Genomic DNA, 23,034 nt, shown 5'->3' with positions numbered 1-23,034 from the left:
AGGAAACAACCTACCAGGGGAAAGCCACAGTGACCAGGTCTCTGGCACTGAGCCTGGCTGTGTGGCGCAGAAGGGAAGGGGGAGAAGAGAAGAGCGATAGTGATAGGGGATTCGATAGTAAGGGGGGCAGACAGAAGATTCTGTGGATGTGAAAGAGACTCCCAGATAGTGTGTTGTCTCCCGGGTGCCACGACATTTTGAAGGGGGAGGGTGAACGGCCAGAGGTCATGGTACATGGAAAAGAGATGAGGTCCTGGATAGGTTTGTCCCATTGAGGCAGGGTAAGGATGGTAGAATGAAGGAACCGTGGTTGACAAGAGACTTAAAATATCTAGTGAAGAGGAAGAAAGAAGCTTACCTAAGGTTGAGAAAGCAAGGATCAGACAGGACTCTGGAGAGTTGCAAGGTAGCCAGGAGGGAGCTTAAGAATGGATTTAGGAGAGCTAGAAGGGGGGATTAGAAGGCCTTCGCGAGTAGGTTTAAGGAAAATCCCAAAGTGTTCTACACGCATGTGAAGAATAGGAGGATGACTAGAGTGAGGGTAGGACCAATCAGGGATTAAAGGGGAAACATGTGCCTGGAATTGGAAGAGGTACGGGAGGTCCTTAATGAATACTTTGTTTCAGTATTCACCAGTGAGAGAGACCTTGACATTTGTGAGGATGGCATATGACTGGCTGATACACTGGGGCATGTTGATGTGAGGAAAGCGAATGCGCTGGAACTTCCGGGAAAAAAACATCAGGATAGATAAGTCACCGGGGCCAGACAGGATATATCAAAGGTTATTATGGGAAGCGAGGGAAGAGGTCGCTGCACCTTTGGCGATGATCATTGTGTCTTCACGGGCCACAGGAGTAGTGTCAGATGATTGGAGGGTGGCAAATGTTGTTCCTTTGTTTAAGAAAGGGAGTAGGGATAACCCTGGGAATTACAGACCAGTGAGTCTTAATTCGGTGGTGTGCAAATTACTGGAGAAGATTCTTAGACACAGGAGTTATGGGCATTTGGAGAAGCATAGGCTGATTAGGGACAGTCAGCATGGCTTTGTGAGGAGCAGGTCGTGCCTCACAAGCCTGATTGAATTCTTTGAGGATGTTATAAAGCGCATTGATGAAGGTAGAGCAGTGGATGTGGTGTACATGGATTTTAGTAAGGCTTTTGATTAGGTTCTTCATGGAAGGCTCATTCAGAAAGTCGAGGCATGGGATGCGGGGAAACTTGGCTGTGTGGACTCAGAATTGGCTCGCCCATTAGAAGACAGAGGGTGGTTGTAGATGGATTGTATTCTGCCTGGAGGTCGGTGACCAGTGGTGTTCTGCAGGGATCTGTTCTGGGACCCCTACTCTTTGTGACTTTTATAAATTACTTGGATGAGGATGTGAAAGGGTGGGTTAGTAAGTTTGCTGATCACATGAAGGTGGGTGGTGTTGTGGATAGTGTAGAAGGTTGCTGTAGACTACAACAGGACATTGATAGGATGCAGAGCTGGGCTGAGAAGTGGCAGATGGAGTTCAGTTTGGTAACGTGTGAAGTGATACACTTAGGAAGATCGAATTTGAAGGCAGAATACAAGGTTAATAGCAGGACTCTTAAGCAATGTGGAGGAACAGAGGGATCTTGGGGTCCACGTCAGTAGATCCCTCAAGGTTGTCGCGCAGGTCGATAGGGTCCTTAAGAAGGCGTAAGGTATGTTGGCCTTCATTAGTTGGGGTATTGAGTTCAAGAGCCGCGAGGTAATGTTGCAGCTCTGTAGAACTCTGGTTAGACCACACTTGGAGTATTCAGTTCTGGTCGCCTCATTATAGGAAGGATGTGGAAGCTTTAGAGAGGGTGCAGAGGAGATTTACCAGGATGCTGCCTGGATTGGAGAGCATGTCTTATGAGGACAGGCTGAGTGAGCTATGGCTTTTCTCTTTGGAGAGGAGGAGGATGAGAGGTGACTTGATAGAGGTGTACAAAATGATACGAGGCATAGATTGAGTGGACAGTCAGACACTTTTTTTCCCAGGGCGAAAATGACTAACATGAGGGGGGCGTAATTTTAAGGTGATTGGGGGAAGATGTAGGGGGGATGTCAGGGGTAAGTTTTTTTTTATATACACAGCGGTGGGTGTGTGGAACACATGGCTGGCAGAGGTTGTGGGGGCAGATACATTAGGGAGTTCTAAGAGATTCTTAGATAGCTGCATGAATGACAGAAAAATGGGGGGCCACATGGGAGGGAAGGGTTAGATAGATTTTAGAGCAGGATAAAATGTCGGCACAACATTGTGGGCCGAAGGGCCTGTTCTGTGCTGTAATGTTCTATGTTCTAATATTAAAGTATTTATTGTAATTTAGTGGATGTTCTCGTTGTTGAGTATAGCCAACTGTGAGTGGTTAATGTTTTGGAATTTGAGTCACAGGTGCACTGCACAAGTATAAGTCCTTACCAGGCTATGAATGCCCGATTTATGTTCACCTATACATGTGATCTCATAAATATTATTAAATTCAAACAAGAACCAGTCTTGGGGAAAAATGAGCTGTTTACATGTAATCTCCCTAAAGTAATCAGACACCATTGTCTCATAAGAAGGCAAGCTGCCAGTGTCACTGTGGGAGGCCACTTAAGAGAGTTGCTTTGGAAATCGACAAGCAATCGCTTCTGTTGAACTTGTGCAGCTATACTCTGTTAAACAGTGTAATGTCCACTGATACTTCAAGCCCGTTGAAAGCAGCCATTAAGCTGGTTTTCGTTACAATGGTACAGGATCAGGCATGCTGATTCTGTACCATTGTAACTAGGCAAGGGAAGACAATAAATAAATATTCATGTTAATTGGCCTTCATCAACATCATTTATTACAATACTGTGGAGGTATGGTTACTGTATTAAGTGATTTTGTGTACTTTCCAGCTGATGGACAAAATATACTTGGGTACATCTGTTAAAATGGAACTCGTTTGTAACCCAGGGACAGCCTGTAATGGCATTGTTTAACTTGCTGGTTGCTTAAAAAAAATACCATCCAGTTTCCACTGAGGTATTGCCTCATTGCTTGCCTATCTATCAATAAATTAGGAACTATTTACTACAATGGGCTGGGGAAGTGATAATTTAAAGCTTTCAAATTGGAGGATCAGCTCAGGAAATCTGGTCATGATCCACCTTTAAGAATAAACAGCAGCAGCCTGGTTTAAGAAGTCTCAAAGTCTGGGAATTGCTAAATCTCCATGAGATAGTTTTCTCAAGCACTACACAACACAAGATACCTTTGGAGTTCTCTGTGAAGTGAAATCACGGAATAGGATTGAACAAATATGTAACTTGTTTTCTTTCAGTACATTAATAGCTGGATAGAGAGAATTTATATACAACATAACAGAGCTCAGACTGCCAAAACCAACTGAATTGAGATACAAGATGGGCAACCAGATGTTGATGTCATGTTACCCTTCAGTGTTACTGAAGGCAAGTGGCACAGGGAAGTACTACTGTGTCTCTCTGTATGTTAATGCTTAGACCTGTGTGAAATGTCCAGCTGCAGAGGTGAGCTGTTCTTGCACTGAGGCATGGCAGTAGGGTTTTTGCTGAATACTAAACTGTAAATGCAATACACATTAAACAAGAAGTAGGGTACTACTGCAGCTTAAATAAGTAAGCCCAGAAACTGTTATTCATGTCAGATAAGTTGCTTTTTGGTGGTTCTGCAGTACTTTTATTATTTTTCTGAATATGGGGTGGGGGGGGGGGTGGTGTTGCATTCCCAGAAAACAGGCAATACAGTGATTTTCCATAAAGCAAATTCCTGTCATCCGTGCACGCATCACAAAATGTGAGTTGGAAAAAAAACTGTGATCTATTTACTTTTTTCACATAAATTCTGTGAGAGCATTTTATTCTGTATCAAAATTTTTTGAAGACTGATTGTGAATTCCGTAAAGGCGCATTTCTATAACCCAAACGGCCACAACACGGGGTTCACCATCATGTGCACAATCTCTAGTTTAGCTCTTTGATTAAATCGGCACTCAAAACCACAGTTAGATTTTGATCATGTGGACACATTAGATTACTGAAGAAATTATGTGGTCAGTGCAAAAGTGGGGACAGATTTTAAGTAGAACTGAATTCGGATGAAGTCTGAGAAAAGTGATCCTGGAATTCTTAGTCATGCATTTCAATTTCTAAGCATACAAGTTCACAAAGGGACTACAATCTACTGGGATCAGTTCAAAAAGAAACCAGACCTCATTTAATTCTCTCTTTCTCAAATCCACCCTCTCGCAACTCAATGGTACTCTTTTATTCCTTGCCTTCATTAATTTAACCTGGCACTCTAGCCCAGTCCCATTCCATTGACACACTTACTCTCTTGTGTATGAAGTACTAGAGGAAGCGACCTGGTAGAAGTGAATGGCAAATGCTGGCCTTTCCCTATTCATAATACTTGATGTGGCATGATTGATCTTGTGCAGTTTTACGGAATCTTGTGTTTGGTAAGGCTGCCATTTTTCTTAACTATATTTTGTTAATAACAAAAGTCACTGCACTTCAAAATAATTTATTGTGTGAGAGGTGTGTCAATATGTTAAATAAATGAAAATGTTATATCAGCAAGGAAATGGGAATAAAGAAAAAACAAGAAGAGTAGGTGAAATAAAAGATCAAATAAGCTAGCCAGTTTATCTGAAAGTAAAGGCTATACATACTGGAAATACTCAGCAGGCCAGGCAGTATCCATGGAACATTAAGCATTTAACTGTTCTACTGATGAAAGGACTTCAACCTGAAATGTTAACCATTTCTCTTTCCATAGACACAGTCTGCCTTGCTGTGTGTTAACAGCATTTTCGGCTTTCATTTCAGGCATACAATATTGGCAGTTCTTTATTGCTTTTTTTTCTTATTGTTAGCATCTATAAATCTCACTTCCATATTAATTAGACATTTATTCAGAAATTATCTCATTAGATTTTATTTCTCTCCAACAGTTTTTGTTATTTAAAGACTCTGGTTTCCCCTTGAGATTCCAGAAAATTCATTGTTATCTTGGACTTGCCTTTTATTTCATCTCTGTATGAACCAAGGAAAATGACTCAACTGTTTCAGAAATACTCACTTGAGACAAATGTGCAGTGAACTTACATCACCAGTTATTTTAACAGCTCAGTGTTACCAATCAATCTCTCATAGGAACCATGTAGCGTGTTTTGCTTGCACCAGTTCATGGGGAGAATCTGTCAATCCCTGTTTCGTAAATTTTCAGTTGACCTGGCATCAAAAACTTTTTGAAGTGAGCTTAGGGTTCTACCCTCTTTTAACTACCCTGTCAAGGAAAGAAGTTCCTCTCTTTGTACTATGTTAAATCCTGGTAGGAGTGCAGAAAATTGTTTTTGCTCTCTCTCTCATTTCAATCTATAAGCATGATCATTGCAGACTCAAGGTCCAAACGTTTTATGCTAAATGCAAACAATCACTTGTGTTTATATAACTGGATGATCAAACTAATAATATAAATCACTTTTTGATTTTTGAAATCCTAAAAGGATAAACAGTTTACAAAAAAACTGTATCGGCCCCTTCCTTGATTTCGGCTTTGTACTTCAAAAAAAGGATCACTAGAATGAGACATAAGAAATAGGAGCAGGAGTAGGCCATCTGGCCCATCGAGCCTGCTCCACCATTCAATAAGATCATGGCTGATCTGGCTGTGGACTCAGATCCACCTACCTGCCTTTTCCCAATAACCCTTAATTCCTCTACTATGCAAAAATCTGTCTAACTGTGTCTTAAATATATTTAGTGAGGTAGCCTCTACTGCTTCCCTGGACAGAGAATTCCACAGATTTACTTCTCTCTGGGAAAAGCAGTTTTTCCTCATCTCCGTCCTAAATCTATTCCCCCAGATCTTGAGGCTTTGTCCCCTAGTTCTGGTCTCACCTACCAGTGGAAACAACCTTCCTGCCTCTCTATCTTATCTATCCCTTTCATAATTTTATATGTTTCTGTAAGATCCCCTCTCATTCTTATGAATTCCAGCAAGTATAGTCCCAGGCGACTCAATCTCTCCTCATAGGCTAACCTTCCTCACCTCCAGATTCATAGAAACATAGAAAACGTACAGCACAATTCAGGCCCTTCGGCCCACAAAGCTGTACCGAACACGTCCCTACCTTAGAAATTACTAGGCTTACCCATAGTCTTCTATTCTTCTCAGCTCTATGTACCTATCCAAAAGTCTCTTAAAAGACCCTATCGTATCCACTTCCACCACCGTTGCTGGCAGCCCATTCCACGCACTCACCACTCTCTGAGTAAAAAAAAAAATTACCCCTGACATCTCCTCTATACCTACACCCCAGCACCTTAAACCTATGTCCTCTTGTGGCCACCATTTCAGCCCTGGGGAAAAGCCTCTAAATATCTACCCAATCAATGCCTCTCATCATCTTATACACCTCTATCAGGTCCCCCCTCATCCTCCGTCACTTCAAGGAGAAAAGGCAGCCCGCTTTCATAAGGCATGCTCCGTATTCCAGGCAGCATCCTTGTAGATCTCCTCTGCACCCTTTCTATGGCTTCCTCATCCTTCCTGTAGTGAGGTGACCAGAACTGAGCACAGTACTCCCAAGTGGGGTCTGACCAGGGTCCTATATAGCTGCAACAATACCTCTCGGCTCCTAAATTCATTTCCACGATTGATGAAGGACGATACACCATATGCCTTCTTAACCACAGAGTGAACCTGCGCAGCTGCTTTGAGCGTCCTATGGACTCGGACCCCAAGATCCCTCTGATCCTCTACACTGCCAAGAGTCTTACCATTAAGACTATATTTTGCCATCATATTTGACCTACCCAGATGAACCACTTCACACTTATCTGGGTTGAACTGCATCTGCTAATTCTCAGCCCAACTTTGCATCCTATCTGTGTCCTACTGTAACCTCTGACAGCCCTGTATACTATCCACAACACCTCCAATCTTTGTGTCATCCGCAAACTTACTAACCCATCCCTCCACTTCCTCATCCAGGTCATTTATAAAAATCACAAAGAGTAAGGGTCCCAGAACAGATCCCTGAGGTACACTACTGGTCACCGACCTCCACGCAGAATATGACCCTTCAACAACCACTCTTTGCCTTCTGTGGGCCAGCCAGTTCTGGATCCACATTGCAATGTCCCCTTGGATCCCCTGCCTCCTTACTTTCTCAATAAGCCTTGCATGGGGTACCTTATCAAACGCCTTGCTGAAATCCATATACACTACATCTACTGCTCTCCCTTCATCGATGTGTTTAGTCACATCCTCAAAAAATTCAATCAGGCTCATAAGGCAGGACCTGCCCTTGACAAAGCCATGCTGACTATTCCTAATCATATTATACCTCTCCAAATGTTCATAAATCCTGCCTCTCAGGATCTTCTCCATCAGCTTACCAACCACTGAGGTAAGACTCACTGGTCTGTAATTTCCTGGGCTATCTCTACTCCCTCCCTTGAATAAGGGAACAACACCCGCAACCCTCCAATCTTCTGGAACCTCTCCTGTCTCCATCGATGATGCAAAGATCAACGTCAGGAGGCTCCGCAATCTCCTCCCTCGCCTCCCACAGCAGCCTGGGGTACATCTCATCCGGTCCTGGCGACTTATCCAACTTGATGCTCTCCAAAAGTTTCAGTACCTCCTCTTTCCTAATATCTAAATGCTCAAGCTTTCCAGCCTGCTGCAAGTCCTCACTACAATCACTCAGATCTTTTCCCGTAGTGAATACTGATGTAAAGTATTCATTAAATACCTCTGTTATTTCTTCTGGATCCATACACACTTTCCCACTGCTGCACTTGATAGGCCCTATTCTTTCACATCTTATCCTTTTGCTCTTTACATACTTGTAGAATGCCTTGGGTTTTCCCTAATCCTGCCCACCAAGGCCTTCTCATGTCCCCTTCTGGCTCTCCTAATTTCCTTCTTAAGCTCCTTCCTGTTAGCCTTATACTCTTCCAGATCTCTAACATTACCTAGCTCTCTGTACCTTTTGTAAGCTTTTCTTTTCCTTTTGACTAGATTTATTATAGCCTTTGTACACCACGGTTCCTGTATCCTCTCGTGACTCTCGTCTCATTGGAACATGCCTATGCAGAACTCCACACAAATATCCCCTGAATATTCGCCACATTTCTTCCTTACTTTTCCCTGAGAACATTTGTTCCCAATTTAAGCTTCCAGTTTCCTGCCTGAGAGCCTCATAATTCCCTTTACTCCAAGTAAATGCCTTTGTAGTCTGTCTGTTCCTATCTCTCTCCAATGCTATTGTAAAGGAGATAGAATTATGACCTGGTGAACCTGCTCTGCACCGCCTCCAAAGCCAATATATCCTTCCTCAAGTAAGTACACGCATTATTCAAGGTACGGTCTCACTAGTACCTTGTACAGTTGCAGCATAACCTCCTTGCTCTTAAATTCAATCCCTCTAGCAATGAAGGCCAGCATTCCATTTGCCTACTTGATAACCTGTTGCATCTGCAAATCAACCTTTTGCAGTCCATGCACAAACGCTCCCAAATCCCTCTGCACAACAGCATGCTACAGTCTTTCACTATTTAAATAATAATATGATCTTCTATTTTTCCTTGCAAAGTGGATGACCTCGCATTGAGCAACATTGTACTCCATCTGCCAGACCCTTACCCACTCACTTAACCTAGAACACTCCACGCGAAAGAAGCATTTCACTGTGTGTTTCGACATACGTGTGACTAATAAAGATACCTTAAGTTGGTACTCAGTAACTTTCATGTTTTTAAAAACAAAAGGTATCAAACCAAGCAGTTATATAATAAAATATATGCAGTTATGTAATTCTTTCAGCATTTAACAAATATGTTGTGTTATTGGTGATCCTACAAAAATCTGATAGAAAGTTTTTAATAAAATCACAGAACAGAAGTTGGGTGATAAACTTCTGTAAGTGTAGGTGCAAGTCAGTCAGTTCCTTGAGCCTACTTCATTATTCATTGGTGGTCAGTTGCTTAATGACATGTACCCACCTTGGTTCTGTAATCCTCAAAACACTTCGCTGAAACGAAAAAGTCCATTTCTCCCAGTTTTGAACTTTTCCATTGACGGCCTTGGCAGCATTTTGAAGAGAGTTTAAGGTTATGCTTTCCCTTTTTTTAAACTTCCCATTAGGAAAGCTAGTTCTTCTCAACCCAATATTTGTCATGCTAACCAACTACTGAAATGGAGCCCTCCTTAAATTTCTATAAGGAAAATGAATCTTGTGTATGCAACCTACTCTTTAACCCTTTTAAGCCCTGCTTTAACCTGAAGAATTATTTATAACCTTTATGAAAGTGATGGGTCCTGTCAGAGAGGCATTGTCTAGAACTGAATGCAGTTCTACAGCTGGAGTACAACCCAGAACATCTTACATTATCACCACCACTACCAGAACCAGAAAGAAAATAGCTCAAATGATACTGATGATGGGGGATTCAGTTATGCTAATGCCTTTGAATGTCAGGGAATGATGGTTGGATTTTCTGTTGCTGGATATCGTCATTGCCCGGCACTTGTGTGGCACAAATATCAGTATGCAGATGTAGAAAGTAATGGGGAAAGTTGACAGAATGTTATTGTTTATTGCTGGAGGAATTGAATACAAAAGTAGAGAGGTTATGCTTCATTTATAGAGAGTATTAGTGGATCCACATCTTGAATACAGTGTGTATTGATCTCCTTGTTTAAAAATGTTAATGCATTGGAAGCAGTTTTCTGAAGGTTTACTAGATTAATACTTGGGGTAAGCATGTTCTCTTGTGCAGAGAAGTTGGATAGGCTAGGTTGCTGGAGTAATTAAGAATGAGAAGGAACTTGGTTTAAACATACAAGGATCTAAGGGGGTTTTGATAGAGTGGACATGAGAGGATGTTTCCCCACGAGACAATTGAGAACTAGGGTCACAATTTTAAAATGAGGAGCCATTTAAGACAGAGGTGAGGTGAGATTATTTCTCTCAGAGGGTTATGAGGCTTTGGAAATCTCTTCAAATAATGGAAGCAAATATCTAAAAAGTCAGGGTAGACAGATGCTTGATAAGAAGAAGGTGAAAGGTTACTGTGGGTAGCTGGGAATGCAGAGTTGAGGTTACAGTAAAATCAATAATGATATTAAATAGTAAGACTGCTTCAATGGGGTGAGTGGCCTACTCCTTTTCATAATTCGTATGTATCACATTCGTAGGAACAAAAGATGCATTTCAACATCAAGACTGCTGTCCAACTAAATTAGGGCTACTCTGCGCCTCTCCTCTGTTTAACCAGCCTTTGGTTGTATTCCTTGATTCCCTGAACATTTAAAAAAAAATCTGCCAACCTCAAGTCTTCACAGCAGAGTAAAGGGTATGGGCTTTTGGAATGTAGACATCTCTGCCAAGTCCATCCCTAGTTTAAAATCGATTAGGCAGGAACTGATCTTTCAAATGTATACTCAGTGGTGACAATCCTGCAATGGTCAGGAACTTGTGGGCTCAAGTTCCACACCAGAGATGACCAAAAATTAAGACTGTCCTATTGATTATTATGGGATCTAACTATTCCTATGTTAAAACAGTCACCTCTCTTCAAATATAATTGTCTATGTAGCACTCCAGGATAACCAAAGGACCATGTTGATGGAAGTCATTCTTTCGTTGTTGTGCAGTCTGCAGAAGACTTTCTGCAAGGACATCCTTAAAGATCTTCTACCTAATGTCACTTAAAAACAGAGTTGATGTTAACAGATTATGATCGTGCCATCAGAGGGAGAATTTCAAGAGGAGAGATGGTTGTGAAGATTCATGGTCAAAGACCCACTTCACTCAGATTAGACTAGGACTTTATTTGCTGGAACGTTGGAGATTGTGAGGTGACCTGATAGCGGTTATAAGATCGGTGGGGGGGGGGCATAGACAGGGTGAAAGCACATAGTCTTTTCCCTGGGGAGGAGATGCTAAAAACGAAGGCATAGGTTTAAGATCAAGGGTAAGACATTTAAAAGGGACATCAGGGCCTTCACGTAAGGGGTGGTGCGTATTTGGAATGAGCTACCAGAAATAGTGGCTGAGGCAGGCACATTAGCAATATTTAAACGCCATCAAGATAAGTATATGGATAGGAGAGGTTTCAAGAGCTATGGGCCAAACACGGGCAGATGGGACTAGCTCTCTGGACAAAACAGTTGGCATGGACAAGTTGGGCCAAAGGGCCTGTTTCCATGCTGTAAGACTCTGACTCAAAGCAAGATAAACAGCAGGGAGTTGGAGTAAAGTGTAGATATTCAGAATGATACAAGGTGAAAACATAACCCACAAGTTTCATTGCTGGGATCACAGTTGTTTATAATTTCTACAAACTATATTGACTTTTAATATGAAAAACAGATTTCTGAATTTCCAAATGTCTCCACGTTGTAGAGAGAGTCAATACTGAAAAGGGCAGTAACAAATTAAGAGAAGAAATTAATAAACTTTCAGGATGGATACCTAATAATATCAAATGCAATGTGTCTATGTGTAAACAATAGAATTTTGGTAATGAAAGTTAAAAGACAATAAACTGGTAAGTCCGCAATTCTGTCATCAGTATCTCTTTCACCCTTAAATAATGGAGTAACATTGGGCATTTACATGTCCAAAGGAACAGTTTTTTCAACTAAATCGGTTTTGGAGTTCATAATTGTAGTCTGTACAATTTCCTCATTTATTTCTTGTGCTAAAATGAGGTCCTGGTATTTGTCTGATTTCAATTTCATTCTCTTAATGTTGCAAAAAGCAGTAAGTTGCTCTACCTGATGTAGTTTAAATTTTGCATATAGCTCGGATAGTATATCCTCTAATTAAACTTACAATAAAAAGTATGAATGAAGTCTGCTATTTCCTAATTTATCTTCGTATGTTGCCAAGTGTACACTTTCCATCTAATTTATTTCATGTACTGTTAGAAGCATTCAAATGGCAAAAGTATTGGAATGAAACCATCAGCATTTACAATTGATAAGAGTAACTCGTATTGACTGTTAATTCAGTATAGTAACTGTATTTGGAAAGAATTAGATTGCACAATTGATCTGGAATATTATAAAATATTTCTTGCATGTCTTCAAATGTTATATGCGTTCACCAGTAGCATGGTCACCACAGCTTGGAATTTTTTTTTTCTTAAATAGTGTTTTATCATTTTATCAAAATGTCACAAATGCATACACAACATCCACACAGTACACAGCAGCTCCAAGGCAAGCTCTCAAGATCTTAAAGTCAGACAGATAAGGCTGAGTGGGAATGTTTTGTGCATCTATATTTCCAGCAGTATCCAGCCTTGGTCATGTTATATTAAAGCCTGTAGCACTGGGGAGAAGAACAGGTATGACTAGGCACAGTACCTATCTTAGGGTCTGAGCTGAGAGTTGTTGAAGAACTTGATCTTTTGTCTGTACACCAGAAAGCTGATGAGAGATTCAAGATTAGTAATTGTAAAGGTAAAATGAATAATGATAGTTGTTGAATGCCATTAAGCTAAACCAGGAACATGAGCTCCACTAACACTTAAGTTTAACTATTTTGCTCAAAGCATAGGATTTGAACCGGTGAATGATTTAAGGGCTGTTCAGTCAGATAAACACAATCTTTTAATTTATCAAGCACAATTACTTTCTGAGGTGTTGTCAAGCATGTGCAGAGACTTAGTCCCAACAACGTTGGTTGAGATGAATATTCACTGTTCAGGTGTTGGTTGAAAAAGAATGTTGACTAGGGCACTAAGTGCACTATGCTATTTTTGAGGCCTCTTATTGCATCCATTTGAAAAAGAAGACATCTTTTATAGTCTTGGGTAATTTTACTGCTGGAAGAGAACATCTGATGTGATACCATTGTTTAAAAAAATGTTGCTGATCAAATCCAGAATTTTATACAGATGTGGGTTATTTTCATGCAGATGGAGTTTCTTAGGATCATCTTGTAATGGTAGGCTGTGGTCATGAATGGTTATTTCAAAGGCCTTTGGGAGTGAATTGCTACATCTGTAGAAATCTGCTTCCTTAATTTATAAACAAGTTATTTATACAGTTGACCTTAATATTTGTTGGAAATACATGGCCAGTTGCAAACATCTTAACATTCCTGTTGAAGAGCACTAAATGTAGTTGTGTTTAGGGAAATATTACTAAAACTTATCCTTTACTGCCATCTGCTAGATCTATTTTGAATCTATCTCATCTAGCATGGTAGTAGGCTACACAATATGGTGGGGAGTCTACATCTTCACACGTTCTTTGTGGTAGCCATTCCTACTCGTATTGTCATGGACAAATGTGTAGTTGGTTAAGTTGTATCAAGTTGTGTTTTCCCTTCTCGGTGTTCTCACTACCTGCCACAAGCCTAGCATGGCACTTGTTTCTGCTGGACACGCCCAGATTAGTGGTGCTTCAAATAAGCCACTGTTGGTTAAGAACATTGACTTTCTTCACTGAAAGTTCTCTCTGTGGCTTTTCTACACTGAATGTGGATTTGTTCATCAAGTGGAAATTACTGATACATTAGTTGAGGAAGGCAAGAGCTTTCATCACTTGACCTGATGGCAGGAGCGAGAGAGAGTCCAATGTCAATGTTGAAGACTCCCCGGATCATTCCATCATGACGGTAATTTTGAAGGAACGAACAATCTGCTGGAGGAATTCAGCAGGTTGTACAGCATCTATGGGGGCAGGGAGGGGTGGGGGGAGAAATTGTTGATGTTTCAGGTTGAAGCCCTGCATCAGGACGATTTTGTAAGCCTTGGTCTTTTGTACAGTAATTATTTGCAATGAAAATGTGGATTTCCTTTGCACTTTTACATATTTTACTGTTGTGAAATTCTGATAACATCAGGCTTCCCCAGAGTTCATATTATCATTCCTTCAGTAATTAATCAGAGCAAATGCAACTGAAAACCCTTTATAAATACTGCCTTCACATAATAAGGTTTGATTTGCAAAAGGTCTGGAGTCTCAAATGCAGCAACAAATTGACTTGGGTCAGGATGCAGATTGTTAACAAGAAAAAAAATCTTCAAAGAACCTTCTGATTCTTTGTCATGACTGACATTTGGCAACATTAGTGCCAAATATCTTTCTGTTAATTTAAATTTGTAAACATCACTTGTAGGATGCACACAGTTCTATTTGAAGTCAAAGATTTATATGGATTATGGAAATTCATAAATTGGTCTGATAAACTGGAAGTGTTCTATTTTGTTGGTAGCATTGTCGATGAAAATATTCTGCCACGGTGGTAATTAATTTGATTCAGTTTGCTGTTGACAGAAATCTAGCCTGGTCCAAAAATATTGGAGGTATTTCAAGGAAAATGGAGAAAAAAAACCTTTGGAAATAAGCAATGTAAAGCAATATAAATCTTCAATCATAATTTTCGAGCCCTGTGCATCCTACAAGTGATGTTTACAATGTGTCAAATGTCAGAGGTAACAAAGAATAAGTTAAAGCTTTCTGCAGTTGTTGAACCTGTCTGTGCTTGCTTAGTTTGATGCAATACAGTGCATGGGAGGAGGAAGGACAAGGGAGAGGTCATATGAGAACCTTGTCTGTGAATGAGTTACATCAGGTTTATGAGGAAATCCCTGAAAAGCATTCACTAAGGAAATGCCTATGACCTGTCATCCTTTCCTCCCTGCAGGGATTAAGTGAAGTATTAGTTGCCTGCCTGACTTGATCGGAAATGACTTGAATCCAAACAGAATTGCCTGATTTATGAGTATTTCACAAGCTACACAAGCAATACTCATGTTCACTGTACAGTTCTATTAAGTAGATCCTATTCCATTTCCAGAGGTCCAATACTATATTGTTTACAGCTGGTAATAGTTATGGAATATTATTTAGTTGTAGGACAAAACTTTGAAGAGCACACCTTGCTTGTAAGATATTTAGCACAACTGGAATAATGAAGGCACGGGGGTGGGGGGCGGTTGAAGGTTGCCTTTTGATACATTTTTTTGTTTTTCAGATTTTTAGCATCTGCAATACTTTGCTTTTCAATTGTCCAACATATCTGATACAATGTAGAACGCTGGGAGTTATCTAATACTACACTTGTGGGTCTTCCCATAACTCCTGCTTTTCCAAGATATATTGAGACACAAGATTTAGCCATCAGTAAATAAAAGTGAACATTGTTCCATGAAATTCATTTGTTCTGGGACTTTGGCCTTTTTTGACTCGCAACGGAGTTTAATTGGATTTTTCCTTGGTGCTTATAATTGCTTTCAAGTGCAGATTATAACATACTATTGCATTCTGTCAGATGCGAACTTCAGTATCCTCTATACACCAAGAGCTGGTATTTGAGAATTAGATGAATGAAATAGCTATGCAATGAAATATGATTCCACAATTAAATCACAGAAAGGCTACATAAATAAAGGAAGTCGTTCAGCCCATTCAGCTCATGCAGGCTGTGTGCAAGAGGAATCTAGCTGCTCCCTTTCCCCTTAAGGTGGCAAATGATTTTTGTTCCAGTCCCCTGTTGAATGCCAGAGTTGAATCTGCTTTCATTTCCCTCTTAGTGCTTTACTGATCCAAGCCACCACCTTGTAGAGGTATTTAAAATTATGAAGGATCTAGACAGATTAGTCTGAGAGAAACTGTTCCCTTTGGCAGAAGCATCACTTTTTGAGTTTTGATGCTTCTACCAAAGGGAACAATCTCTCTCCAACTAATGTCTAGATCCTTCATAATTTTAAATACCTCTGCAAGATCCCCTCTTAAGCTACACTGCTTCAAGGACAAGGACCTGAACTTCTGAGAGCATTAGAAATAGAAGTATTTGGTACTTTGTGTTTGCTCCTTCATTCAATAAGATCTTTTTGATCTTTCACTGCAGCATCACTTCGCCACCCCATGACCTCAGATTCCTGTAAAAATCTCTCCCTCTTTCAATAACGGAGTCTCCACAATTCTCTTGGGTAGAGAATTTCAAAGGTTTATTGCCGCCCTGGATGAAAAAACATCTTCATCCATGTCCTGAATGACTGACCCCTTATTTTCCTACTGTGACTCCTAATTCTAGACACCCCGGCTGGGGGAAACATTATTCCTGCTTCTCCTCTATCAAGTCCTGTAAGAATTTTGTATATTTCAATGTGATTACCTGCATTCTGCTAAACTCAAGGTACAGGCACAATTTGGCACAATATCACACAAAATGCTGGAGAAACTCAGCAGGTCTGGCACAAATATCACAATATCAAACATGATTTTCTTTTCAAGTATCTATATTGATTCTGCCTCATCCTATTTGTTCTTAATAATTGATTCTTGTGTACTGTCTGATGCTGATGTCAGGCTAATTGGTCCATATTTCCGTCCCTTCTGAGCTGGTGGGGTTACATTTACTACCTTACAATCTGTGTAAACAGTTCTACATTCTATCTATTGGAAGGTGACAATTAGTGCATCCACCTCAACACTCACAACCCTTGGATCCAGGTCATCAAGTCCTGGGGATTTATTGGCTTTAAATCCTATTACATTCTCTAATATTAATTTTGTACAGAAGCTAAATTATTTGAACTCATTCACTCTAGACCTGTAGTTCTCTAATTTTGTGAGGTTTCCTGTGATATCTGTGAAGATTCTCAAAATATTGGTTTAATTTTTCTACCATTTCCTTATTCCCCAATAAAATGCCTTCTATTTTGGTCTGCAACTGAAGTGTTTTGTCCCTGAATGATTCTGTGAAATCTCTTCTGCATGGAGAGATACAGCTTGGAATAGACCTTTCGGCCCACTGAGTCTGCACTAACCGTCAACCACCCATTTTTTAAAACAAAATTCTTCCCACATTCTCATCAACTGTACCACTCACCAACACACCAGGGGTAACTTACAGTAGGCAATTAATCTACCAACCTGCACGTCTATAGAATATAGGAGGAAACTAGAGTTCCCAAAGGAAACCCATGCAGACACAAGGAGAACATGTAAATTCTTCACAGATACCACCTGAGGTCAGGATTGAATTGGGGTTTCTGGCGTTGTCAGACAGCACCTCCACTAGCTTTGCCACTGCAACTCTCACTTGTTATGGAGTAGTTTTATAAATGTAGTTCAAAGTTCCTTGCTCCTGTACTCAATACCTCTCTTTATAAAGCCCCTCTTTTTCTGTAGTCTTATTGCCTCTCCTTGTCCTTCTCAGCAAAATGTAACACCTTGCATTTTTCTGCATTAAATTTCATTTGCCAAATACCTGACTATTCAACCAACGTGTCTGTATCCTCTTGAATTTTATTGCTATTCTCTTTACAATTCACTATGCCTACAAGTTTTGTGTTGTTTGCAATTATGCCCTGTACAACCAAGTCCAAGTAACTAATATTTTAGTAAGAAAAGAAATGGCTCTAAAACTGACCCCTACAGAATTGCCACTCCACACTCCCCTTCATTCTGAAAACCAGTGGTTTGTAGCTATTGTTTCCTGTTGTTTAGCCAATTTTATATCCATGCTGCTATTGATCTTTTAATTCCATGTATTTCTGTATTGATGGCAATATTAACAAATGTTAGAAACACAAAGTTCAGTGATGGTTTCACTCTAGCATAATCATTGTTTGACCTGTAATGTCAGTGGTTTGACCTGTAAAGGCAGTGGCCAGCAAAATATTCTAATCTTATTTCTTACTGAAAAACAGTAAATACTCATTAATAATGGGGAAAAAAAACTTAATGTTGTTTATTTAGTATCTATTATTGGATAATTGCATAATGACGTGGATAAACACTAAATTGTGACTTTTTTTTCTTTTTGCTAGGATTTGTCTGGATCCATTGATGATCTACCAACGGGGACAGAGGGAACTTTAAGTTCTGGAGTTAGTGCTTCAGGATCCTCGAGTGGCCAAGGAGAACAAAGTAATCCTGCGCAATCTCCCTTCTCGCCCCATGCTTCCCCTCATCTCTCTGGCATTCGGGGACCCTCTCCCTCTCCTGTTGGTTCTCCTGTTGGAAGTAACCAATCCAGGTCCGGGACCCTGTCCCCAGCAGGTGTACCAGGTAACTTTACATTTTCTTTTCCATTTTGCTTACTGTTCTAGAATTGTAGAATGTTACCACACAGACCACTTGGCCCATGAAGTTTGTGACATTACTTTGATGCAGCTCTACAAAACTCTGGTTAGACCACACTTAGAATTCTGTGTCCAGTTCTGGTCGCCTCATTATAGGAAGGATGTGGAAGTGTTGGAGAGGGTGCAGAGGAGATTTGTCAGGATGTTGCCTGGATTGGAGAGTATGGATTATGAGGAGAGACTAAGGGAGTTAGGGCTTTACTCTTTTGAGAGAAGGAGGATGAGAGGAGACATGATAGAGGTGTACAGAATATTAAGAGGAATAGATAGAGTGGACAGTCAGTGCCTCTTTCCCAGGGCACCAATGCTCAATACAAGAGGGCATGGCTTTAAAGTAATGGGTGGGAAGTTCAAGGGAGATATCAGAGGGAGGTTTTTCACCCAGAGAGTGGTTGGTGCATGGAACACGCCACCTGGGATAGTGGTGGAGGCAGGTACGGTGGTCGAGTTCAAGAGATTGTTAGGTAAGCATATGGAGGAATTTAAAATAGGGGGATATGTGGGAGGAAGGGGTTAGATAATTTTAGGCGTGGTTTAAAGGTTGGCACAACATGGTGGGCCGAAGGGCCTGTATTATGCTGTATTGTTCTATGGTTCCACATGATCTCCTTGTCCAATCCCGTTCTTGCTTGAGAGATTTCGTGCAACTACCTGATTTCTTTCAAAAAAAAAGACCTTATCAACTCTGTTTCAACAACACTTTCTCTCAGAACAAAATTATGTATTATCATCTTCAGGGGAAACATGTACCTTAAACCCAGTAAGTATCTTGTCTTGTGCTGGGAAATAATCTATCACTGTGCTATGTTATGATCAAAATCTTGAAGACCTCTAACAGGTCATTTGTTCATCTTTTCAGACGTGGGGGGAAAAAATATCCCAGTTTTTCAGTTCTCTATCACTGGTTGTTCACTGGTATAACCAAATAAATCTACACTCTTGTTTTCACCCTTCTAATACTGTGGTGCCAAATATTGGTGCTCGATACTCCAAGCATGGCACAAAGATGTCTTAAGTGAGTTCAATATTGTCCTCTTCCTTCTGTACTCAAGGCCTGTAGGTATAAAGCCAAACCTTCCCTTTATTATGATCTTCCCCATTCATGCTGCAATATTTAATCATGTGCATACCAGGATCACCTTTCTCCTCCTTTCTGTGCAAAATATTATTCATAGTTCTTTATTTTATTTCTAAAATGCATCCATTGAAATTTTAATGCCTGTTACTGTGACCATTATTTCTGCTGCTTTTTATTGTATCAGGCTCTTTTAGAACAGCCTCAATTAATTAATACCAACTGAAAGAGTACAGATAGTTTAAAGGAGCAAAAGTCTTGAATCTACAGAGAGTTTATTATAAGATCATAAAAAATGTATGCATTACCAATGCTACATTAGAATTATTTCTCAACTTTTTGTCATAAAAATATCTTCGCAGATTTTATTTGATATTTATTATAACATTCTAGTAGATTTACTTGATTTTCCCCCCAGTTAGCTTTTAATTTTAAATGAAACGATTAATTTATAAACCTTATGTGTAATGTTTTACCTGATGTTCGAGCAAGTCCTGCAATAGAAATGAGAGTCCATTTATTAAACTCCACACACAAGTCAAATTAAAGATTTAGCTGTGGGAACCTGGATGCAGCCAAATTATGTCTTCCTGTGGGAAATGTGGAACATCCTTGTTTCACCCCTACCCAGGCCCACTCCCTCACCTCTTTTTCTGGTATATCAATGGCAATACCACTGCTACTTCCTGCTCTCATATAGAGCTTGAAAGTGTATTCACCTCTGCCACCAATTTTTGCCATTTTTTCTTTCACCTGGTTCTTAACTGACTTTTCTTTCTGAGCTTCTCCATCTACATTTTATGAAATAGTTTAGTGTAAAGTGTCCTACACAAGCCCACGGACTGCATGTCCATCCACCCTGTTTCCTGCAAGAACTCCTTTCCATTGACCCAGTTTCATGATGTCCATCACATCTGGCGAAGCTGGCTCACCCCTGTCCACTGAGATTGGCCTGAATCCATCCAGGTGGGGGAAATCCAGTCAAGGTCCATAGTGCAGCACAACTCAGACCTTGCTACTTGTTTAAAAAAGTTCATTAAATCTGAACAAATAAGATAATGTTAGTACAAATACAGAAGTAATATTGCATAAGATGTTTTGTGAAATGACTAAAAATCTAATGTAAAATACTCTATTGTACTCCATTATGACTTTCAGATTCTGTACTTTTAAACAGCTTTAACTCTCAACTGTAACCTATGGTGTATACACTCACATGCACCTCTCTCTGACTCTGTACAGATAATGAACTCTGTCCACATTTCCTTTGCACATTACCAGCGTTTTGTCCTAAAGTTTCCTTATTTTATAATCCAAGAAACACACCTGTGACAGCTTGATTGACCAAACCATTCCTTTTAACTGTACCATATTTGAACAGAGTAGATGTGGCTAAGTTGTTTCCCTTGGTGGGTGAGTCCAGGACAAGAGGGCACAGTCTTAGAATTAGAGGGTACCCATTTAAAACAGAGATGAGGAGAAATTTCTTTAGCCAGAGGGTTGTGGATTTATGGAATTCTTTGCCACATACAGCTGTGGAGGCCCGAACATTGGGGGTGTTTAAGGAAGAGATAGATATCTAATTAGTCAGGGTATCAAGGGATATGGGGAAAAGGCTGGGAACTGGGGCTAGATGGGAGAATAGTTTAGCTCGTGGTGAAGTGGCGGAGCAGATTCAATGGGCTGAATTGTCTACTTCTGCTCCTTTGTCTTGTGATCTTGTGATGTTCATGACCATGAATTGCCCCACAAAGGAATGTTTGATGCCCAACCATTCGCACAACAAAAATGCTTTGACCAAGGAAAAGTTTCAATTTATTAGCTTCACAAAAAGTTAATGGCGTTTTTCTCTGATGTTTAGTGCTTTCAAAAGCCACACCAGAGTTATCTTGTTGTTTATGCTACAACCTGTAGCTTTTGTTGACATTACTTCATAGCAGAGGGTTTAGAAGAAGAGCTTGTATTTGTAAAAATAAATACGTGGAGGTTTCCTTTCATTTTACAGCCTATTTGAAAAGTTCAGCACTGTTACTGGGTTCCCCACAACATTTATGGGCAAAAGAAATTTCTGTTAATTTTGGTTCACCTTGAGTTGGGCATTCTTGATGAAGGTATCTGACTACTCTACCAATGTTTCCAATGTGTTTTCCTTTCTCCTCAACAATAGTTTAGTCCAATCATTATGCAGTTTAAAATCACCCATGATAATTGCAGTTTATATGCCTTTTATATTTCCTGATTTGTGCTTTGTCCTGTCAAAACGCAAGATTTTGGGGGCCCATTGACAAGTCACATCTGTGTCTTCTTTCCCCTTACTGTTCTTTATTTCCACCTAAATCATCCATTGCATTTGTAATCACCATTCAGCATCACACTTGTCTTTTTTTGCCTATTCTTTTAGAGCATTTAATGACCTGGAATATTGACTTCCTAGTCCTGGTCAACCTGCTACCATGTTTCTGTTACAGCATATTGTCAAACTCATTTGTGTAAGTCACTTTATGTATCTTATTACAAATGCCACATGTTACAAATTTATGAAGGAAGAGTTGTCTAGAGTGAACTGGAAAAATAAGCTAAAGAAAGGTCAGCAGATGAGCAGTGATAGATTGTTGCACGAGGTGCAGATAAAGAGCTTTAAATTTTGACTTTACAATTTTGACTTATCGTAGATTCACTTTCTGTTGCACAATTTTGCTGATGTTTTCTGCCCCATTCTCCATTTCCTTGCCACTGCTCTCACATTTCTTTTAGTTTTATGAACTTCTTTTCAAAAGAACTCTTTCCCCTACCCCCCCCCCCCCAATCAGTTTAAAGCCTTGTCTATGACCCTATTATGTATTTCACCAGGACACTGTCCCAGCAGAGTTCAAATGAAGCCCATCCCAATGTAACAGTTCTACATTTCTCTCTCTCCCCAGTACTGGGGCCACTGACCATGAATTAGAACCCATTTTCCGACACCAGCGTTTGAGCTACACATTTACTTTTCTATTCTCCTTTACCCTCTGCCACTTTGCATGTTGCCGAGATGCACATCTGGAGATTGTCACTTCCTTGTGGTTCTGCTTTTCAATTTTGCCCCAAGCTGCTTATGATCCTGTAGCAAAACTTCCATTCCAGTCCTTTTTGGATCACGACTAGTGGATCTTCCTTTACTCTGTGTTGCACTTAGAAATTGGCGAACAAATTTACTTATCTATATTGGAAGTTTATATCTTGGAAGCAAACTCCCAGCTTTGTTGCAGCTTCTCCACTCTTCCTGAATAACCCAAATAGATTCAAACCTACAATCATCTCAAATATCCTTTTTATCTTATTATGTAATACCATCTTTAATGAATGCAACTAATGGCTCCTCTTTTTGCTTTTCCATTATTCTTTGTTACTTGGTAACCAGGAATATTAAGAGCCATTCCTGACCTTGTGTTAGCCATGTTATTGTATGAATGTAACCACACTATACTCCCATATGGCAATTTGTCACCACTGTAACACTGTGGGTACTGAAATGCATAAATTTAATGTCTTCTGCAAAACTGCTTTTTTCATATTTACAATTGTTCCAATTTTACTGGTATATATTCTTCTGATCTCATTGCTGTTCCACTCTGATGTTTTCTAGCTCCCCTTTCACTCCCACAATAATTTATCCCCTGCTCAAAGTATTTAACAACTTTTTAGCAAGGTCATCGGTCCCAGTTCTATTTGGATGCAGTGTGTTCATCTTGTGCAATTGGCCCTTTCCCGAGAAATGATCCCAATGCCTCAACAATCTGTAATCTTCCCTCCTGCATTTCTTCTC

At 40.1% G+C, this 23,034-nt stretch overlaps 1 protein-coding gene across 4 annotated transcripts in view; it reads left to right on the top strand.

Moving 5' to 3' along the window:
• The window catches only part of arid1b (AT rich interactive domain 1B (SWI1-like)), a 349,190-nt gene that overhangs the window by 217,404 nt on the left and 108,752 nt on the right, over positions 1-23,034 (top strand). For all 4 annotated transcript variants that reach the window (XM_052011358.1, XM_052011361.1, XM_052011359.1 and 1 more), the window contains exon 5: positions 17,840-18,080. In XM_052011358.1, coding sequence (XP_051867318.1) covers positions 17,840-18,080 — 241 coding nt within the window. The remainder of the gene's footprint in view (positions 1-17,839; positions 18,081-23,034) is intronic.

The sequence above is a fragment of the Pristis pectinata genome, chromosome 3, assembly GCF_009764475.1.
Source record: "Pristis pectinata isolate sPriPec2 chromosome 3, sPriPec2.1.pri, whole genome shotgun sequence".
Lineage (NCBI taxonomy): Eukaryota > Metazoa > Chordata > Chondrichthyes > Rhinopristiformes > Pristidae > Pristis > Pristis pectinata.
The sequence above is the reverse complement of the archived record's forward strand: the minus strand, read 5'-3'. Positions and strand labels throughout refer to the sequence as shown.